The sequence below is a fragment of the Saccoglossus kowalevskii genome, chromosome 5, assembly GCF_978046115.1.
Source record: "Saccoglossus kowalevskii chromosome 5, keSacKowa6.1, whole genome shotgun sequence".
NCBI lineage: Eukaryota > Metazoa > Hemichordata > Enteropneusta > Harrimaniidae > Saccoglossus > Saccoglossus kowalevskii.
Window position 1 is genome coordinate 31,069,915 of NC_140645.1, and position 22,705 is coordinate 31,092,619.

Consider the following 22,705-nt stretch of genomic DNA (forward strand, 5'->3'; position numbering starts at 1 on the left):
ACGTATTATATGGAGCAACACACAAATGTCTTCTCATAAACCCTAATACACTTTTTATCAGTGAAAAATTGTAATAATTGTTAAATCACGCAGCTACGGTTGTATGATTGTAATGTTCTAAATGTGAAGAATAACCACCGCCCGGGAGCAGGTGTCGCCTGTAAAATGGATAGGAATTGAATCAGATCTGGCTTCTAAACCCATGTTGTTGGTAATCTCTAATAGTTTAATTTCAGTATGCGGAATTGAATGGAAAGATATTCCTGATGCAGAAGTCTATACACAGTTGGGTTCCAGTGTAACACTGCAGTGTGCATTTGATGTAACACCGTCAGCCTCTACCAAATGGTCACAAGAATTGCCAACATTAAGACAGGTCTCTTCTAACACAGCAATTGTTCCTGGTAGTTGTGATGAGTGTAGTATATCAGGAGACTCATCTAATGCAAAGTTGTATCTCACTATAAATCCTATAAAAGCAGACCATATAGGAACATGGAAATGTAAGAATATAGAGCTAGTACCGCAGTACTATGAAACTGATATAATTATGCAAGGTAAGTAGATTATATTTGTATTCAGACTAGTAAAATTAAAATTGCCCTAAACGATCGGAGATATTATCTTTAACAATTCGGTTGTCATTTCAGTTTACCTAAAACACATAATACACGATATCAATGTATAACCCACAATACATCCGTGCTGAAATGCAATGTAGAGAGTATTGAAATTTCGAACCAGAGAATGATATATCATGCATTCAGGCTACTCGAATATCACTTCAGTATCAGAATAAAAACGGAAATAAAATAAAATTTTCTGATATGTAAAATTAAGTACATCCAGTGATTGTATAACCGAGTTCATAATTTCTGTCTCATTTTCTTTGCTCTATTTTAATTTATTTTATTTTATTTTCGCATTTTCGCAAATCGCAATCACTACAGTATTCACGCACTTTGAACTAGCGCCATCTAGTGTACATTAAAACAAATCTTTTACCTAAAGATCTAAAGCTGTTACCTACTGCATTTCGTTAATTATATAGTGGTCGGACAGGTGCCAGTTGGCAAATATTATATACATGAATTCAAACTACCTGAACCTAGTTTTGTGAGTCAAGGTTCATTGTTTTCGCTGCATGACATATCTGGGGTCTGCCAGTTCTAAATAAAGGTCCATGCTCTGGTACTCGTTCCCCAGGTCGGACAGCGGTAATGTTCAGTAATAATTGACACGAATAGTTCTTGCCAATGTAAATAGGCATAAGGTCTATCAGATTTGAAAACATTAATCTCTTCATGGAGACTGAAACGCATGTTAGATAGTTAATTAAACTTTGGTCAGTGTGACAGTTGCTCTCGATGCATTATATATAAAAAAACAAAAAGACGCCTAAAATCAATTGCAAAATTATTTAGCAATAAAGTCACATATGTAACAGCTCGTACAGAAATCCCTGAAATGATATTCATCTCATCAAGCACGACATGGAACTATTTTGAACATACGACACTGAACTGAAATTGATTCGCATATTCAAACCCAAGAACAATGAAACACAATTGTTTTTACATAGTGGCGCAGATCAACTCCCAAAACAACATTGTCCCGTCAAAAATGTAAACGTAAGAGCTATACAGTTAATGGCTTTTAAAAACAAGTCACATGACTGTTTTACTTCAGACAGCTGTCCATAGTCAGATTGGAATACAGGCCAATCAGTAACCATGACTTTTGTATTAGCGTCCTGGACGTCAAAAGGCATAGTAAGAGTGTGGTTTGACAAATTTACTTCACTGTATTAAGTTTGTTTCTGGTTCATTTTGACTCAATTTCTTTTCCTCCTATTTTTTATTTGTAATATTTTTTCTTCGTTTGGAACTTGACTTAAATATTGATTAGTTTATAATCTATTTATTTATGACTTCTTAAAACCAGCAACCATCATTACATCGCCATCTAACCACACAGTATTATTAGGCACTGGATCAGTCACATTACTATGTACAGATTCTGGTAAACCTGATAAATCCTAATCATATAATCTATTTATTTATGATATCTTAGAATCAGCAACCATCATTACATTACCATCTGACCAGACAGTAAATGAAGATGGATCTGTCACATTTGAGTGTACAGCTACAGGTGTACCTGATGTCACATACACATGGCAGAAAGATGGCACTGATATTGATATAGAAGGTAGATATGCAGTGACTGATGGATCATTGACAATATCTAATATTGAGAAATCTGACTATGGTACATATACTTGTATTGCTGACAATGGTGTTGGGTCAGGAGACTCAAAATCAGCTGTTCTGACAGTTAATTGTGAGTACAGTTAGTACAACTAATTTGTTGTTTGTTACTTATTCTATTATTTGTAATATGTGAGCGAAATATTGACCCTGACCAAGGACGATATACAGATTTGTCAACCTGAAGAGAACATTCTTGACTGAGGTAAAGTCGTGGTCAACAAGGTTTTTTGAATGTCAAAAATCTGTTTATCGACTGTGGCTGAGGTAAACATTTATATTATTATCCCAAATAAAACAAACGTTTTGTAAAAGGCTGCACTACAAGATCTCTTTTGCCCCACTTTTTGAGGACAACATTCATAATTTTACCCATTATGTATATTCCAAAATCCTTTTCTAAAATTACTGTCATGTTCATTGTGTCGGTATGAACTCTCTATGAGCAACCGTCTGACATTATAGAAGCTGTGATGTTTACGCGTATACGTACACGTACTTGCACACTGTAACAAAACCAGCACACTACACTGGCCCAGCCATGGCACAAATGCAATACAACAACTAGTTTTTGTTAAATGAACAATTTAATGAAACCCACATGTAAATTTTCAATGTACGATGCACATGCAGTCATAAAATTACCTTGAGAAATTAAATAAAAATAATAATAACTTTATTGAAATTTTGTTAAATAATGCTCTGTTATTCTTTTTTATATTTTCTCCAATTACATTGAATTTGCTTCTTTTACTAAATTGTTGACATGTTTCCATCATATTTTATACCAACATATTATGTTAATGGAATTGTTCTGTGTACATGTAGGTTTTATCTGTTTTTTCTTTTAACCCCATATTCCACATCTAATCTAAGTTGCCTTGTTAAAGTTTTAGCTATTTCTAATTCTTCATTTTCACGAGAAAAACTATACTTATGATTTAATAGTTTACCGTTCTCATTCGGAACTTTTGTTTGAGATATGCTTACTTTAAGATAGTCCAGGATTTGTTGACATCTTGTTGTGCGAAATTCAAAAGAGTCAAGTAGCATACGAATGATAATAAAATAAATGAGAATAATTTGCCAATATGTACTATATTCATCCTACCATATTAGGAAACGCGAATTCTAACAATAACAAAAAAAACATGGCTGTCTCCAGGGTTTGCCCAGACCAACCCAAGGAAGTTCTGTAAATCTGTTATAAACGTTATAGATTTCGGTATTCACATGATGTATTCCTGGGAGGTAAGATGTAAAGTGTAGACAGCATGCGGTTGCATCGACCTCTAATATGTATAGGTCGATACTCCCACTGCACTGTGGATTAAAGAGTAAATGTTGGATCAAATCAAGTTGTCTTGATGAGATTTGATACTAAAATAAGAATTGTGGGATTGCTGTATGTTTGATCTACTTTGCAGCATTCAATGAAGTACATTTCATAGACCTTAAAAATACATTTGTTATTTACAAAAAAAGTATAAAAAAGCTTCAACCGTTAGAATTAGAATACAATGAGTGATAGGAAATTGAATTTCTTCGAATTTGTTCATGAATATCATTTACATCATTTGTGAGACAAGTCATATCAGTCTGTTTTGTGGTTAATAAGCAAAACGAACATCATAGAATGTTTACGAGCACATAATCACTAAATTGCTGGAAACTGTGCCTTTAGATATGAATAACTGTATTTAATTCCAAGTGTTCATTTACAAGCATCATGGTGTTATTGAAAAATACAGTCTTTCTATCAGCGTACTTTCAAAGTTCTGGTGTACCGTGCATCTCATTGTAGTAATAGGACTCGGCATTCACCGCTATGTAGTTCCATGCAGTTCATTGGTCTTTGTGAAAATCAAATACCTTTTGTGAATAATGTATATTTCAGAGTCGGTAGCAATAACATTTTCAGCCAACTCCATTGTTTCTCCTCAATAATCTGTTGTATAGATAAATTGTGTTGTAGTATTGATAGTGCTACAATATAATAAACAGTGAACACATATTGTAATGACCCCAAGCACACAATGTGCTCAATACATCAATTCATCAAAGTGTATCAATTCCTGTATTATTAATTTAGTTGTTGGGTTATCCATTATTATTATACATATGTCATCGTAACGTCATAAGTTACACCGGTATCTTACAGGATATTTTCATCCTATCATATAAGGAAATGTGAATTCCAAATATGGAATGATTACGTGCGTAAGCAACCTCTTATAATAAAAACAAATATGGCTTCCCCCAGGGTTTGACCGCACTCCACACAAAGGAGGTCGCTGATTCTGTTCTAAACAGTGCATCATCGCATCGACCTCCACTGCACGTCGGTTGATACTCCCGCTGTACTGTCGTAGTGCATACTTAATTATTTCATATTATCTATCATATTATGCATATTCTATATTACATTTGTTCATCTGTACCAAATAGAAACTTTGTTGTAATTATTATACTATTTATAATGATGAAATTAAAATCATCAAAAAATAAGAATCACAACGCAAAACAAAATAAAATACTGTAACAGTGCCATGTTTTTGTTCTTTTAGTTTGTGTTCTTGTCTCTAATTTTAACAACCTAAGTCAATAAATGTCCGGGAAACAATTAAATATATGGAAAAATGAAGAGATTTTCCGAAACAAAAGAATGACATGCACTCGCCTGATGACTAGGAACAATTATTGTCCATGAATTCAAAGTAAACTTCTGACTAGAACCAATAACTTTCTTTCAAAATGTGTACGCTAAAAAGACTTTGCTGTAAATACCATACACTTTTAATGAAACCCTGTTCTATGTAGATTATCAACAACTAGAAACATGGAAAGGAAAATGTTTAATTATATGCATGCTGGTAGCAACTATTTAATACCTAAAACAATGATGGTTCCTGATCACCTGATAAATTAACCCTCTTTCTTTATTTAATTTATTTTATTTTCAGTTAAACCGAATACTGTTAGTTTAAGTGGCTATACAGGAGCTGTTACCAGTGGTAGTAATCTACTGTTAACCTGTACAACAACAACTAGTAATCCATCAGCTACTATACTGTGGTACAGGAATAATAATATAATATATGATAATGATGATAATATCAATATTGGGTCTCTAACTGAAACTAATGGTGACTACTATGGCAAGATATCAGAACAACAAATAACAATAACAACAAGAGCTGAAGATAACCAAGCAGAGTATAAGTGTAAAGCAAGGAATTCCCAAGTCACTGGAGATGTTAATTCAAATATTGAAACCATTACAGTGTATTGTAAGTATAATCCTTTAATATGAGACCAAACGTCCACTAGTCAAAGTGACAATGCGCATATGCATATGCCTTTCTATTTTGAATAAAGGGAAAAATTAATACAGTAACTGTATCAACGCCAGACACTGCCATGTCTGGTAATACTGATGATATTAATATTGTTCTGCTTAAAAATAAAAATATTTTCATCTATTACCACTACAGATATCTCTAATATTGAGATTAGTGTTTGTAATGATGAACCTGTGTGATAGTAATGTGTATGATTCCTGTAGCTGACTGTTCCCAAACAAATATATATAAGGGTTTGTTTCTTCACAGGATTTTAAATGTCAACAATCGGGATCTTATTTACACCTACTCATTAATACCAACAAAAAACAAAAAACAAATAAACAAAACAAAAACAATAAACCTGTAATGTAATTATCCCATTCACATAATAATTATATTTTCAGTTAAACCTGTTAGTGCTAGTTTGTCTGGTTATACCGATGGTGTTACCAGTGGTAGTAATCTACTGTTAACCTGTACAACAACAACTAGTAACCCATCAGCTACTATATTGTGGTACAAGAATAATATTAGGATATATGATAACGATGATAATACCAATATTGGGACTCTAACTGAAACTAATGGTGACTACAATGGCAAGATATCAGAACAACAAATAACAATAACAACAGGAGCTGAAGATAACCAAGCAGAGTATAAATGTAAAGCAAGGAATTCACAAGTCACTGGAGATGTTAATTCAAATGTTGAAACCATTACAGTGTACTGTAAGTAATGAATTTACTTTAACAATCACTTTAACTTTAAATGTACCTAATACACAAGTTGACTTGATAGTCCCTCAAGCCACATATGACGAATAAGAAACCTGCCTGCCTACTCAGTATAAAAACAATCTGATGTGATGTGTAAAAGAATGGTGTAAAGCAAATGAATATGCAAGTATTAATTGTATAGATATTTTATTGCAGACAAAATTTTCATTTGGAAAATAGTCTGATCTTACTTGCGCATTGAAGAAGAAATGTTATATGGGCCTTGATGCATATCATTTTGTTTTTCTACATGGCCATTCTTTAATGAATGCTGTTCCAGAGCCATGTATCTTACATTTCTTGACCAATATGTTGAAACTTATGATGTACATGTCATACATCATGGCACACATGTATTCATTGGATAATGCAATTCAAGATGGCTGAATGGTAGCCATTTTAATGTTGGCGATATAAAAAATTAAAAGCAAGCTTTTTCTGCCATTCTGGAACCAGATCTCAGTTGTGTTTAGACGGACTCTGTTTAAACTTGGTACAAACATCAGACTTCATTATCATATATCACGCCTCTTCTAAATAAGCCTACCTTGGACTGCAATGAGTTCTATTGGTCTATTGCAAACGTAATGTTCATCTCTATAGTGTTGGAAAGAATTGCCATGCAACTTAAACATTACCTACAGTACAACAACCTGTTCTCTCGAAGACAGTCTGCTTATCGCTGTTTTCATTTTACTCAAACTACTCTTTTCTGTGTTTCTAATTGTCTACTCCTAGCTCTTGACAAAGGACAAGGGCTGTTCCACTATAGTACAGCATTCAACACAATCGACCATGACATTCTTTTCAAACAACTGCACAATAAATATGGAATCAGTGGAACTACTCTACAATGGATAAAATATTTAGACCTTTAGATTTAATTTTATAAATTAGGCGTCTTAGTGATATTTATAATGTTCACCTGAAATACATCACATGATTTATGTGGATGGCTAGATCGACTTTATATTTCACTGAAACCTTTTGGGCATTTTACTGTTTCAAAACTGGGGAAATTATATGCAAATTATATACAAACTACTGCTAATATTTAAAGCTTATAATAACCTTATCCCTGCTTATATTAATGATCCCATTGCCCCACACACATCATTATCTAGTGTTCTACATGCTTTTCTAAACTACACCTTCTAAACCAAGGACCCTGATCTAGAAATAAGAAGGGCTTTCTCCTAAACTTCTGAACTCCCACACAACATCCAGTCTATTAAATCTTTACCTATTTTCACAACTGAAAACTCATCTTTTTCATTCATATTTGGAACATGCAACATACATATAGAAATACATGTTTATGTCAGTTTGTTTCACAATCAGATTAAAGATGGCTGACTGGTGGCCATCTTGCTTTTTGACCATACTACTATATCTCCAAGGCTTATGGACCATTTTCATTCATATTTGGAACATGAATCATACATATATAAATACATGTTCATGTATGTTTGTTCCATATTCAGATCATACACTGGCATCCATCTTGTTTCTCGGTAAATGTGTTATCTTGTAAATTTTTTTTCAAATTTGATAAACACATTATACATGTTGAGATACATGTCCATGATGATTCATGTTAGAACCCAAACTGCAATCTTGCTTTTTGACCATACTACTATATCCCTGTACATGAGCCTGGACAAAGGAAATTCAGTTTGAATAAGCGTATCTCATTTAATTTCTGTTGACACTACACCAGCCAATTATTCACTTTTATTTACTAACTAAGATTTTGGTCAATATTACTTTATTTTCGGCATAAATAACATTTCCCTAATTCCAAGAGGACTATTGTAAAATGCCTAATTTTTGCTGGGTTTAAATTTTGCTGGTTTACCATTTCAGGCATATTCAGTGGTTTTTAAATTCACGGTTTTGTCATTTAGATAATGTGTTCTATACTAAATTTTACACATTCACTGGGTTTTAATTTAGCGCATTTTCCGGTCAGCGAAATAAGCAAAATTAAAACCCAGTGTATTATTAATCCCTTTACAGTATACCAATACCAATTAATTGTTTATTATAATATACAGCAGGACTAACATCAATTAATCTTAAAATGGCTTCTACAATGTATTAGAGTTATTAGAGTAACTTGTGTAACAATGAACATTATTTTAATTTATTCTATTTTCAGTTAAACCGAATACTGTTGGTTTAAGTGGCTATACTGGTGCTGTTACTAGTGGTAGTAATCTACTGTTAACATGTACAACAACAACTAGTAACCCATCAGCTACTATACTGTGGTACAGGAATAATAATATAATAGATGATAACGATGATAATATCAATATTGGGTCTCTAACTGAAACTAATGGTGACTACAGTGGCAAGATATCAGAACAACAAATAACAATAACAACAAGAGCTGAAGATAACCAAGCAGAATATAAATGTAAAGCAAGGAATTCACAAGTCACCGGAGATGTTAATTCAAATAGTGTACCCATCACAGTGTACTGTAAGTATAATAATTTACTTAGTATAATCGATTTCACAATTTCTTTGTCAATTATTAAATGTTGGGCTACATTATGACTTCATTGTCACTGTTGGCACTATAACAATTTAGCATCCAAGTTGCTTGGGGGAACAGTTCTTTCTCGGATTTCATGTACTGAATTTGGAAAGCAGTAAAAAATATCAAACATGGCTGCTGAATTAGTTTACCACGATTATTTATAATTGTATACATATTTTAGTTAGCATGTAAAAACCTATTATAAGTGTAAAGCAAGGAATTCATGAATCACTGGTGATGTTTAAAGGGTACTTTTATTTATAGTTTCATTGTTTATTAACTACCATGATAATGATGGAAACAATTTAATCAGACGTGGAATTATGTGCCATCTAATATTTGCTGTTTTTAATCTTTCATTTAATTTATAATCAGTTACTCCAATCTACCCGGATGGGTGCAGTACTTTATTATCTGGTTACCCTGACAATACAGAGTATGTAATAGCTGGTGGTATTTTGATTCTCACATGCACGTCGTGTAGCAGTAACCCGGATGCTAGTCTGATATGGTACCATGACAACCAAATGATCACTGTTCCTAATCAGCTTGTGTATGTGGATAGTGTATACAGTGGAAGAAAATCAATACAAGAGATGACAATTATATTAACATATCATCATCATAATAATGAGCTATATTGTAAAGCTGAGAATAGTCAGGTGGGCCAAGGTAAAGAGTCAAATGCAGTGATCCTCAACGTACATTGTGAGTATTTATTGTTGAATTCATTTCTATTGTTAAATCACAATGTAGCCATTCATTATCAGTAGACTAAACATGAACTCAAAATTTGTGTCATTGAAAGGTTAAGTTGTGTATGATGCAAATAGCCACCAATTTAATTGTTCTTGGTGTCAGACATTACATAGCTTTGTATATAGCTACTTGGCTGGCACATCAATTCTATAGGATATTTCTGACAGGAACCATATACATGTGAACAAGATATTATAAAGTATTATTATACATCTGTCACCATAACGCCATATATCACAGCTTGCCGTAATTTTGCGGTATTTTACGGGGTATTTTCATCCCACCATATTAGGAAATGCGAATTTCAAAAATGGAATGATTACGCGCGTAAGCGTTCTCTAATAACAAAAACAAACATGGCTGCCACTAGAGTTTGACGGGACTCCACGCTGTACGCCGAGACTGTTCAAAACATTTTAAATTTCCGCATTCCTATGGTCTATCCTTGATGTATAATAATAATGTTATTACGAGAATATTTCAAAGTATGGGCGTCGGTCGATACTCCAACTGTAATGTCTTCGTGTATACTTTGATGTATTCTCGTAATAACCTTATAACAATCAATGCAATGATCTGAACTGGTGTCAGTAATATAAAAAAACAACAACACATAATGAGAAATAATGGCAGAAAAAAAGACAGTATAGTCACACACAAAAAAAATACAGAAACAATTACGAAATGTAAACATTGTTAGTATGGCCCTAATATTAACAACAATGGAAAGTTAATTCATACAATGATCGACTTTCGGATATGCTGAATTTAATGAGTAAAATTATTCTATCAGATATATGCAGAACAAAACTACCATATACACGTAGAACACTAGATGTAAAGACACCTTGTCATTTATGACATGGAACATTCAGCGCATTAAACGTCATAGTTCCGTTATATAGATTTTTTTAAACTCTTAATCCCTATGATTTTGTAGTTTTAGAATTGACTTGTTTAGATGTTTAGCAGAGTTTACTTATATTTGAAGTAAAGCACTGAGACCAAATTCTGGTGGTGTTGCAGTCATATAGGTATAAAATCAGTTGCTAAGGTGCAAACCATAATTGAGAATCTCATATAGGTTAAAATAAGTTTTTCAATTTGCCAAATGATATATATATATATATATATATGTGGGTTATTTACTACCAGAAAACTCATCTATATTCAAACCTAAGAAAAAAATAATAAATTATAAAATATCAGTAATGGAAATGTAATTCTTATAGGAAATTTGAATGCACGAACAGGAAAACTGGAAAACTTTATTCTGAACGACTCTGTACACACCACATCCAAATTATTATGGAGTCGATAATATGAGAATCAGACTGAACATAAATATAAAATATATAAAAATAAGAATTCATATAGAAATAAATTAGGTGATCTTTCTTCATCGACAGATATAAAGATAATTAATGTACAAACAAATTGGCAACTTTATGACATTTTTTTAATTGCCACTCCTATAAGTCCAATAAGATAGTCTAGTGGACTATTTATTTGTAACAATGCAATTTTTTTTCTAAAAGTGTATTTCCATAGAATTAATTCAGATATAATTTTGTCTTGCAGATACTCCTTTTTCAGTGAATGAAACCCAAAATGAACAGTCAAGAGCTAATGAAGGTGAAACAGGAGAACTACGATGTCTGTTCAACGGCAATCCTACCCCTACATTACAATGGTTTAGTCCAAATGGATCTGTACTCATCAGCAATGACAAAATTACAATATCTAGTTCTACACAAGGAACATTACATGAAAGCATAATTATAATTAGTAATACGAAAACTGATGATTATGGTAACTACACGTGTTTTGCTGGGAGCGATTTTGCAAATGCAACATTTATAGTTGTGTTTGATGGAAAAAGTAAGTAAATATTATTGTTACTATTTTACATTTAAACTGTCAATGATTAGTGATTGTGTTAATTTCATATTTGAAGACTCCTAATATCAGATAGGTACCATCATTTTTTGGAGTTGAAAATAGATGATAGTATGTATTTAATAAGGCGTTCCCTTTTATGAAACACGAATAAGCATATAGTGGCGGTAATATGTTGGAACACTGCTTTCGAATAATCACCACTATCATAGCTGTTTGTTCTTTGAGGTAAATTTAAACGCGAGTGAAAATAAATTGTTTTACATTGCTTTCTATTATTTCAACCAAGCATTTTTTTTCTCATAACCAGACAGTTTTTTAAATGAAATATTTTTTGGCAATTTCTCGGATCTGCCAACTGGTCTGAAATTCGCCCTGTCGCCTGCTAAATCCAAAACTCTGAATTAACAATGATGTAATTGTTTGCAAAACATGGTATTACGATACTCACCAATAAAGTAGGCTTTCAAATCGGGAAGAAAATTGCCTGATGAAATGACATACGATTCCACGGTCAATGCTGTTAAGAATAAATTTAAATCAAACATCAAGCGTTCGGGAAAAACATATTAAACATTCAGAATAACCCTATTATGTTTGTGAAATATCCAGCACTTTCAATATCAAGTCCCATTTAATATCAGGCCAGTTTTCAATTCCGTGGAGTATTTGTATAATAGCAGGTGCAAATCAAACTCACAGTTACATAATACACAGAGGCAAGTTTGAAATTAACTGCAGCCTCTTCAAACACACCAGGCCATACGTCATTCAACAACACATGATATCTAGTATCTGCTTGTTAGACCAAGTCAAAAACAAGAAATTGTTTTTTTTTCAAATAAATGTTTATTTTTACTTCTTTCTGTAACAATCTCATCTTATTTGAGAATAATAAATCTGATCTGAAATATTTTTTTCTTTTTTTATTTTCCGTTCCTTTTTCCTGAATAGTTACTGCAAATGTAAAGTCTCAAAATTACTGACGTTACTAGTAAATTGTTTTGAAACAAAGAAGGTATCATATAAGATTACTAAATCTGGCAACGCTGATTGTTTTCAAATCATGTTTTAAAGTGGGACATGACTTAGATATGTTTTGAAAGATGATTTATTGAATGATGCAGCTGGAAGATAAATTACAGTTGCAATAAATTAGTGTACATTTAGTAACATTCTATAATTTGAATATAAATTTTGGTATTTCTGTTTTTAAAGTTAGAACGGATAATATAAATAAAAAATACACTTATTGACATAGTTAACAGTGCAGCCCAGAGTTGTCATTTTAAGGATCATGATTGCATCACATATTTGGATACGGTATTTACTTTATTCTCTTCAGTGTAATGGCTACATATGAACTCCAACTCCCGGTCTTTTATTAGTCCAAAAGATTGGGTATGTTACATCAATACATATAAAGAATGAGTAACTAAAAAAATAAAGAAAATAGAGCTATGAAAAGCCCTAACCCTATTAATATACACAGTTGAATAGTCAGTACAGAATCAAAACGCACATGATATGTCATACACTAACGATGATAACTTGGTGCTCGTAAATGGCAAAAATAGAATGATTTAGAAAGGTATAACATTCATCATAAAACTATTCAATGAGAATAATTTACAATACAATGTAATGACAATTTTCAGTATTACTAAAGAATAGAGTGCAACAGAAGTGGTACAAATAAATTGGCGTGGTCAATATCATGTATGTCTAATTTTCTTACGATCAGTAGATAGCATAAAACTAGAAACACACAAGTAAATTAGATCCTACTATGATTTTAAAAGACCCAAGCCGATCAGGCGCTATTTATCCACTGTTCTCTACTATTATAGAGTGTAGTCTACAAGCCAAACTACATATCCAAAGCATGTCAATAGCTGACGCTATAACCAAAAGAGCTGAAATATTGTGTTTTGGCCATAAAATTCAGTGTGTATGCTTTATATCTGGCACTGGGATGTCACAAGATGTCCACTTTGTATTCACGCCCCAAAGTAGAAACTTGTAGCTTATGTTTAACCTGTCAAAATGAATGACAACGTTGATTTTTGTTCATTATCTTAGCTAATGAGCAAATTGGGTATGCACTATTGACCTTCACATTATGAACTGAAATAATAAATATATTTTATTCTAACCTTATCTATTTATTATATCAAATAATGTGTTATCCGCTGCTAACCTTGCTAAATGCATGCCACAACCCCAAGATGAAGTCAGATTTTGTTTTCAAAGTTTCAAACTTAGAAGCCACATAAGTACTAATATTTATCGTGCATGTTAGTCTCACCTGAGCAGCCTTTGCTTTACCAGACATTATCAGTCTGTTCAAGTATTCAGAAGTTGTCTTGAAGATTGCTTTACAAGATGGCCACTCACCAAGTGTTCATGTTCTCGTTAGTTTATGTACAGGTCTTCTAGATGAATGACATTGTTTCAGTCAATCACATGATTAGATTCTGACTAAGCATGTTATAATAGTGTAGGGGTGTTAACTAAGCATGTTATAATAATTGGGGGTGGGTTGGAGGGTGGTGGGTTATATCAGTGGGTTATATTAAGTATCATATTACGTTATGTCATGCTATTTCTTGTTTGCTCAAAAGATTAACCTATGAAAAGTAATGTGAAAAACCAATAAAGAAAAAAGGTATTTGAGATAATGGATTGCATGTGTCTAGGATAGTTCATTGATGCATTGAATTGTTATTCTAAACCCGTCAAAAATATTCAGACCTAATTCTAAAACATGTTTGTGATTTTGTAGCATAATTCTAGAACAAAGGTGGTAGTGAAACTAATCCCAGAGACAAATGAAGATAGCTGTGTACAGTATTATTATTCTTCTACACTCCCTGAAAATATATACATTGCTATAATAACATATTGATGTATTCCCTGTCACTGTCTTAACATAATTTGTGAACATCATCAGATTTTGAATGTTTAGTAAGGATAGACATGTTACAGTACATTTTATTTTCTTCTCATCAACAGGTAGACCAGACCCAGTGTCGGATATCGAGTTATCCTCATCACATAATACTATAAATGTGACATGGATTCCGGGATTTAATGGAGGCGAATCGCAGTCATTTTATATTGAATATTGGGTATCACCAGATGGAGAAAAACAATTAACAGAAGAAACAACAAGCATCAAACTAACAATTGATGGACTGCTACCATCGGTAGAATATAATATTATTGTCGTCAGTAAAAATATAATAGGAGAAAGTAGAAGTCAAACGGAGCTGATGATTACAGAAGGTAAGGATATTACTATTGTTGTAAATAACCACTATGTATTTTCATTGTTGAGGTGAATATTTAACTCGAGTGATGTCATACAGTGCTATCGAATGTCAGAAACTAATATATATAATATATGTAATATACAATAAGAACATTGTCGTCAATAAACACTAGAATATATTTGTTTGTTTGTCATAAAATGAAAGTACATACTTTATTATATTATTTACACAGGATGGCGTTTGCAAATTCTTTGTGAAACACATCGTGAGTTTTTTAGACTTGTCTCAAAATGTCTACATGCCATTATTTATATTCGTTGATTGTTAACTAGCATCTGGGACAACTTATTCGAATGCCACAGAGTATGTATTAAGTCTGTATGGTTATCGTATCGACCGACGGTTAACGTAATGCCAGAGTACATAAATTCACGTGATAACTTTATTTTTAATACATCTGTTTCTGTGTGTAGTTATAATAAGTTAATTAGACATAACGGCCTGAATCTGCGTTACCGTCGGGCTTAGTAACGTAATTGTATTTCAGTCATGCGCTACGTTGTTGATGTGAACGATGTATGTAAACAATGTGATGTGACTGATTTAATTTTATGTGTTTCGTGAGAGATAGAATATCGAGTGTACAAAACGACGAAGATTGTTTGTATATTTGTAACTATATCCAATCTGTTGAAGCATGTATGTTGAATACATACAACAAACAATATTTCATATATATTCTCTTTAATTATACTGTATTATAATTCACTTTGGAGTTGGAAAATCAAATGAAAACGGCTAACGATTACTTGAACTTTGCTCTGAACACAACTTGTGCATTACTAACACATTCTACAATTGGAAAGATCATCACAAAGTTTCCTGGCGTCATCCCAGATCTGGACACTGGCATCAAATAAATTTTGTCATCGCCAGAAGGGACAGCATAAACTCAGTGAAAGCACCTTTTTATTATTGCAATAAAATATATAGCACAAAGGCCAGTACACCGGGGTACAGAAACCAAATATACCAAAACATAAACACAAGAAACACCAATAACCCAGACCTGAAGGCTGTGTTTCAAAGTTACTTCCAAGAGCGGCTCCCATACATTGACGACAGTCCACCAGACGAGATGTGGACATCTATCAATATGACCACCTTTGAATCAGCTAATGAAGCATTTGGAATAGCACAAGCCTACAGAGAAGATTTGGTAGCCGTGTATGCAGAAATTATTGTCCCTCTGATGGGGAAAAACGTGAGGCCTTCTTAGCATACAACAAGAAGGAGACCCAATGCGCACTCAACCAATTACGTGCTGCAAAGTCAAACTCCAAAGGGAATCAAGGAGATGTGCAAACAGCTGCTGGGAAAACCTGTGCAAGGAAATACAGGAAGCTTTTGATGTTGGCAACACAAGAAAAATGTATGAGAAGATCCATGTTGTCTTAGGCCCCAAGACCTTCATCAGGCCAACCAATCACAGACAAGAACCAACAAATGAAAAGATTGGAAGAACATACTCACATTTTTACTTAGAGGGGAGGTCAGTGGACAGCGACCTCGAGGATGTGATACCCTGACTCCCTGAATTGATATACCTACCTGCAGACATATTGAAAGAGAACAAGGACTATCTTCTACCTCAGCTCTACCAACTTCTAATCACCTGCTGGGGACACCGAGAATTACCACACGATATGAAAGATGCCAACATCATCACACCATATATTAAACAAAGGGGATAACAGTGACTGCAATAATTACATAGGTATATCTCTCCTGAGCATCACCGGAAAAGCTTTAGCCAGAATCATCCTAAGGCGTCTTCAGAAACTGGCAGATCGTGTCCTACCAGAAAGTCAGTGCGGTTTTAGATCTGAACGCTCAACATTGGACATGGTATTTTCATTACGCCTATTACAAGAGAAATGTCGTGAACAACAACTGCGCCTGCATATTGCATTTGTTGATCACACCAAGGCATTTGATACAATCAGCAGATCTGGACTATACATGGTTTTGAAAAGAATAGTATGCCCACCGACACTTCATCAGTTAGTTATGCCAATCCATGAAGGTATGAAAGCTACTGTTCAGTTTGATAGCTCAATAACTGACAGCTTTGATATAAGAAGCAGCGTCAAACAGGGATGCGTCCTAGCTCCAACCTTGTTCAGCATTTACTTTGCAACCTTACTGCAACATGCTTTCAAGACATCACCTGGCGATGTATGTCTCCATTGAAGAACTGATGGAACTCTGTTTAAACTAGCAAGACTTCAAAGACCAAGACGAAGACAACACTTATCGAGACATCCACTTTGCAGATGATGCAGCACTTGTTGCCCACAATGCAAAGACCCTACAAAACATGACGGACCAGCTGTCACAGGCATGCAAAACGTTTTCGCTCATCGTCAGCCTGCAGAAAACACTCATACTGTCACAAGAAGGTAGCACTCAGCCAAGTATTCAGCTAGACTCAGAACCCTTGGATTCAGTCACTAAGTTCTGCTACCAGGGATCTACAATCACATCTTCTGTCTCTTTAAAGCATTCGTATAGGAAAAGCAGGAACATCATTTGGCAAGCTTTCAAAAAGGGCCTGGAATAATAAGATGCTAACAACCAAGACGAAGATCAGAATCTACGAGACATGCATACTCTCCTCTAAGAATCAGAAGCATGGACCACATTTTCAGGCCAGGAGAAGAAACTTAACACATTCCATCTAAGATGCCTCCGCAAGATCGTTGGCATAACTTGGAAAGACAAAAAGACCAACACAGAAGTCCTTGAGACTGCCACAGAAGTCCTTGAGACTGCCAATTTTCAAAGCATTCAGACCATACTGTGCGAACGACGACTCAGGTGGCCAGGACATGTGACAAGAATGGACGACAGCTGCATACCTGAACAGATGCTGTTTGGCCAGATGGCTGCAGGCAACAGAAAGAGATGAATGCAAAACCAGCTTGTCGGGATGTAAAAAAGGGAAAAGCTAGCTGCAAACAGAACTTCTTGGAGCTCAGCAGTGACAGCCGGCACTAAGCTCCACGAAAATGTCATTATCCTAGACCTGAAGGCAAAGCGTCAGCAACGAAAGGAAATAATTTTAAATCCTTGTGGTGTACGTCTGACCTGCGGAAATTGTTCCAGAAGCTCCACTTCCAATATCGCTAGGATGAGCCATGTGCGTCACTGCAAGACATAGACATTTTTTAAATGCTGCTTTGACTGTCTATCAAGACGAAAAGAGCCATATATATACTCTAGTGTAATTACGATAACGTATGGTTATTGTTGCCCAGATATAAAACTACCCTCAATAAACAGCAACATATGAAGTGAATATTAAGTGTATATTGTTTGCCTATAATATAATACAGAACACATATTATAGCTATTCCATCTTAATTAAAATGGTAGTTATTCAACAGGAAAATATATGTATTTTATAGCTAAGCCACCAAACAATGTTGATGAAGGTAGATCCAAACACACTAACGCTGCAGTATACATCGTACCAAGTGTTATCCTTATTTTGTTGGCGATTGCAATTGTACCTGTCATATTATTTTTTAAAAGAAAACGTCAACATAGAAAAAACACAGGTAGGTAATATAGAATTAGCTTGATACTTAACAACGTGTAACGTGTACCATTATGTTTATTTCAACCATCTGAATGACATGTATTATTTCATTTATAATAACAATAATTCAATTGTTATACTTGAGAACAAAACATTGTTACAAAAAGTATTTTCCTCGGCAGACGACACAGTTTTGGATGATAGAAGATACGAAAATGTCGCTGTCGGTAAGTTTAAAATAGATATATAACATTAGTTTATAGAATCACAATTTATAATACTGTAATTAAATTATTCTATATATTTTCTAGAATATTATTCCTGCTTTGTATTTATAACAACATCTCCACTATTTGATTTTTTTGTCCCGCTTTGTATCATGAATAATATATTGTATAGAGAAAACAGCTACGCTTGAAATTAATTTAGATCGCGTCACAATAATTTGCTATATCACTTTTATTCCTGTATCATTTAAATCAATCAATTAAATTATACTATAATGTTAATAATGTTGACAGATTACTCAGAAATTGAAAATAAGTTTGAACCTAATAAGAACTCCGACGAAACCTATGAATCTATTGAGAAAATCTGTTCAACTAAAGTGAGTACAATAATATTTAATTTAAATACATATCACACTTATGTTAGTATTCTGATTTATAACTGCTATTGTGTTGTTTAATCAATGTTAATTTGGTTGAATTTATATGGAGGAAAATATGATAACTGTGTGCCCTTGTTTAAATATTTTCTTTTCATGAACCCACATTGTATTTTACTAAATCACAAGAAATTTGTTGTAGAATGAAGTAAAAGAAGAGGAATATGCTAAACTTTCATTTGACAAGAATGAAGTTGTGTACATGAAAGCAGGACAGAAGCCAATCGAATTTCCAAGAGATAATATTTGTATCAAAAGTATTATTTCGATTGGGAAGTTGTATGAAATCAGTGAAGCAGAAGCATGGAATATTAATGGCGTCTCTGGACATTCTAATGTAGTGATTAAGAAGAGCAGTAGTGAGTATTTAGTGTAACAATTAACCGAATTCTATTTATCTGCTTCCCTAACAAAATATAAATTACGTAAACCATAATATCCATTTTCAGACGGTGATATGGTAGAACATGAAATTGTGAAGGAAATAGAAATACTGCAATCAATACGTGGACACAGTAATATAATTCGAATACTTGGGTGTTGTACAGAAAAAGGTGTGTATAAAGATAAAATTCTAAATTGGAGGAATGTGATACATCATACAAGATTTCCATGCATTTCAATTCAGTGATTATAATTTTCCTTTTTGTCTAGTTCCCAGTTTCATAATACTGGATCATTTAAATGTCGACTTGAAGACATTTCTCCAATCGCAGCACACACATGAAACCATGAAAGCCCCGTATAAAGACCTGTTTTTATTCGTATTGAATATCGCCAATGGAATGGAGTATCTGTCTAGCTTGAAGGTATTGTGATTATATCACTAATGTGTGTATATATGTTAACCGAGTTAATATCGTTTATAATGAAGCGTTCGCATTAGTATATTTTGTAGAACAAAAAAATGCCCGCTTTACAAATGCCACTGCAGTAATCTCAATAATAGCCAACAACTCACGAACGTTAATTAGCTTCACCCCAGGGTAATTTACATTTCTAAAAATGCCTTAATGATCCATCATCCGTACATATGGTACAGTCCAGTAATGACGTTAACCATGACGTCACTCTGTTTTCCTGTTAGAATTAAAAAAAATAACGTACATATTTTTGCAACTAATATGTCGTACACCAAGTAGTCACCACAATTTACTTATGCTAGTTCGTCATAAGGAGATAGAATGAGGAGAGATACCATAATCTATGTATACTAAAAAACGGAGACTTTCTACACATAACACTGCGACGTTGCGATTATTTTGTATTTCAGATAATGCATCGATATTTGACTGCTGGACATGTGTTGATTAGTAATGACAAGAAGTGTAAAATTTCTAATTTTGGTTATGCTAGTGACGTAATAGATGACGCACGGTTTTTCGAGAAAACAAAGGTAAATTAATACAGAAATGCTGTCTTTAGTAATGTTCATTGATTGCGCATGATGCATATAACAAATTATTTGTGATTTACTCTATGGAAAAACTCTCAGCGTTTTTGTTCGTGGTTCTAATATTCTTTCCTTTTTTCAGGTTAATTTTCCGTATCAATGGATGTCAGTTGAAACGCTGTTAAACAGACGATTTACTCCAAAGAGTGATGTATGGTCATTTGGTATTGTAATATGGGAAATTATAACTCAAGGTAAAACATATGTAATTACATTGCCCTATTAACGAGGGCGTGACGAAAAGATAATCAGCAGTGTATATTCATTAATAAGTTCCAAGCCATTAACTATACAAATTATATTTTTAATTATATTGTAAGGGTGCGTTTTTAAATATACAATAAAAATAAAAAAAATAACACAAATAGTACATTAATTAAGCAAACTTTTGCGTCATTTCTATTATAAGCTGAAATCATGATGATCGACATACTATTTCTACAGGATCAACGCCTTATCACGATACAACAGAAGAAAATGTAAAAGTGATGGTAACTAATGGGGAAATATTACCAAAACCAACTCATTGTCTCGCTGCTATGTATGTATATGTTAAACTGATCGTATTTTGGGGAAAGTAATACATTCATCCTGTATAGCATGTATACTTGTTGTTACTGGCTAATCAACGCACTATTGTATTCCTAATTTTTTTCTACTGGGGAGAATTTATTTTAAGATAAACAAAAAATATTTTATATTTATTATTTGTGCATCATTGGTACATACTTCACTACTTTTCATATATCAGGTACCAACTGATGAAATCGTGTTGGAATCGTCATCCTCGAGACCGGCCGACATTCACCAAATGTGTCAAGTCAATAAGATCACTGCTGAACGATAGCAAGGTAAGAAGATTAGACTGAAATACATTTAAATTCAATGAATAATTAAACAAGAATTATTGTAATTGTCTATACAGCATTGGCAATTACTTACTATTGTGTTATATTCTGTTTATTTAACAGGAACCCGATAACTCGTGTAATGTGTCTCCATATGCAAATATATGAACATGACAAATTTGCAATGAAGACTGGCGATCAAGATGTGCGTTATATGTTTGACAAGTGTATATTTGTTATAAATCAATCCATTAAACAAATGTTTTCCCAATTTTACTTTTAATTTTACAATTTTACTTCGCCTAAATCAAATTTCATCTGATCATTTTATATATGTATATAGGAGTTGTTTATTTTAAAATGGTCAAAAATTCCGACATGACACATGTTGCTGGATCACAATGGTCATATATTCTAAGTTGATCGATTTGATTTACTGTTAAGAAGTCTGAAACGAATGTAATGATAGTGAACACCGTTATAATCATGTATCCCTCATTTATGCAATAGTGGTGTTGTGATTGAATATACTACAAGTTTATCACCTCAAAACCATTTAATATATAACCGTGTCATTTTATATATCCAGAATGTTATTAAAATACATAGTTTTGTTTCTACGTAAGTATCTTGCTTTACCGACATTTTAGTAGTACTATTAGAAAAACAATACATACGATTGAAAAAAGTATACTTCGGTATTGCTCATATATTCACGGCGCAGACATTATGCATATCATACTCGCTTAAGTGGCTCATTAATTTACAATTCTACAATCCCAAATATATTGACCGTATGTCTGGAACAATGAATATTTCTTTCTCTGATTGAATAAAGAAGTGTAGTGTAGTGTAGTGTAATTGTCGTTTCCTTCTTATGCTTGACGTTGTATATTCGATACAACATCTATGAATTATTTGTTTTTCCCATTCAGATGGGGAAAATATGTGCGTGTAGATATGTGGATTTCATTTTTTTTATAATTCATAAAAGGATAAATTGTTATGTATAATCACTGCGTTCTGGGTGGCTATTTTCAACGATTATAAGATATATAAGTCAACGATTTTCAAATAATATGGTGTCCGCAATAGTACGCAAATTATAAATTTAACCCCAATTTTCCTTGACGAGTTGCATATTAAAGAGGTCCGTAACTGATACATGACCTGTATTGATTATGATGACGTGTATAGGTATAATGAGAATGTCGAAACCCGCTGTGTAGTGAAAAAAAATTATCCAGTCCTTACATTCA

At 33.3% G+C, this 22,705-nt stretch overlaps 2 protein-coding genes across 2 annotated transcripts; both read left to right on the top strand.

Annotated features, from left to right (window-relative positions):
- The first annotated feature begins 202 nt into the window (after positions 1-202).
- Positions 203-2,357, top strand: LOC146746043 (lachesin-like). Its single transcript, XM_085498916.1, has 2 exons — positions 203-557; positions 2,074-2,357. The coding sequence occupies exons 1-2, from the start codon at positions 203-205 to the stop codon at positions 2,355-2,357; spliced, it is 639 nt and encodes a 212-aa protein (XP_085355042.1).
- Positions 2,358-6,430: 4,073 nt separating this feature from the next.
- LOC146746044 (fibroblast growth factor receptor 4-like) lies at positions 6,431-22,307 on the top strand. The gene is made up of 16 exons (XM_085498917.1): positions 6,431-6,461; positions 8,555-8,881; positions 9,317-9,613; positions 11,282-11,581; positions 14,615-14,887; positions 18,345-18,497; positions 18,661-18,705; positions 19,000-19,085; positions 19,288-19,504; positions 19,595-19,699; positions 19,800-19,954; positions 20,419-20,541; positions 20,681-20,792; positions 21,043-21,139; positions 21,350-21,449; positions 21,570-22,307. The coding sequence occupies exons 1-16, from the start codon at positions 6,431-6,433 to the stop codon at positions 21,612-21,614; spliced, it is 2,466 nt and encodes an 821-aa protein (XP_085355043.1). The 3' UTR covers positions 21,615-22,307.
- The last annotated feature ends 398 nt before the right edge of the window (positions 22,308-22,705 follow it).

What these genes read in the sequence shown, in the direction of transcription:
- LOC146746043 (XM_085498916.1), top strand. Translation starts at nt 203, where the DNA reads ATGTTGTTGGTAATCTCTAATAGTTTAATTTCAGTATGCGGAATTGAA. An exon ending in AACTGATATAATTATGCAAG is followed by an intron (nt 558 to 2,073) that starts GTAAGTAGATTA and finishes ATGATATCTTAG; the next exon opens with AATCAGCAACCATCATTACA.
- LOC146746044 (XM_085498917.1), top strand. Translation starts at nt 6,431, where the DNA reads ATGACGAATAAGAAACCTGCCTGCCTACTCA. An exon ending in AGTATCTGTCTAGCTTGAAG is followed by an intron (nt 19,955 to 20,418) that starts GTATTGTGATTA and finishes TTTGTATTTCAG; the next exon opens with ATAATGCATCGATATTTGAC. An exon ending in CACTGCTGAACGATAGCAAG is followed by an intron (nt 21,450 to 21,569) that starts GTAAGAAGATTA and finishes TTTATTTAACAG; the next exon opens with GAACCCGATAACTCGTGTAA.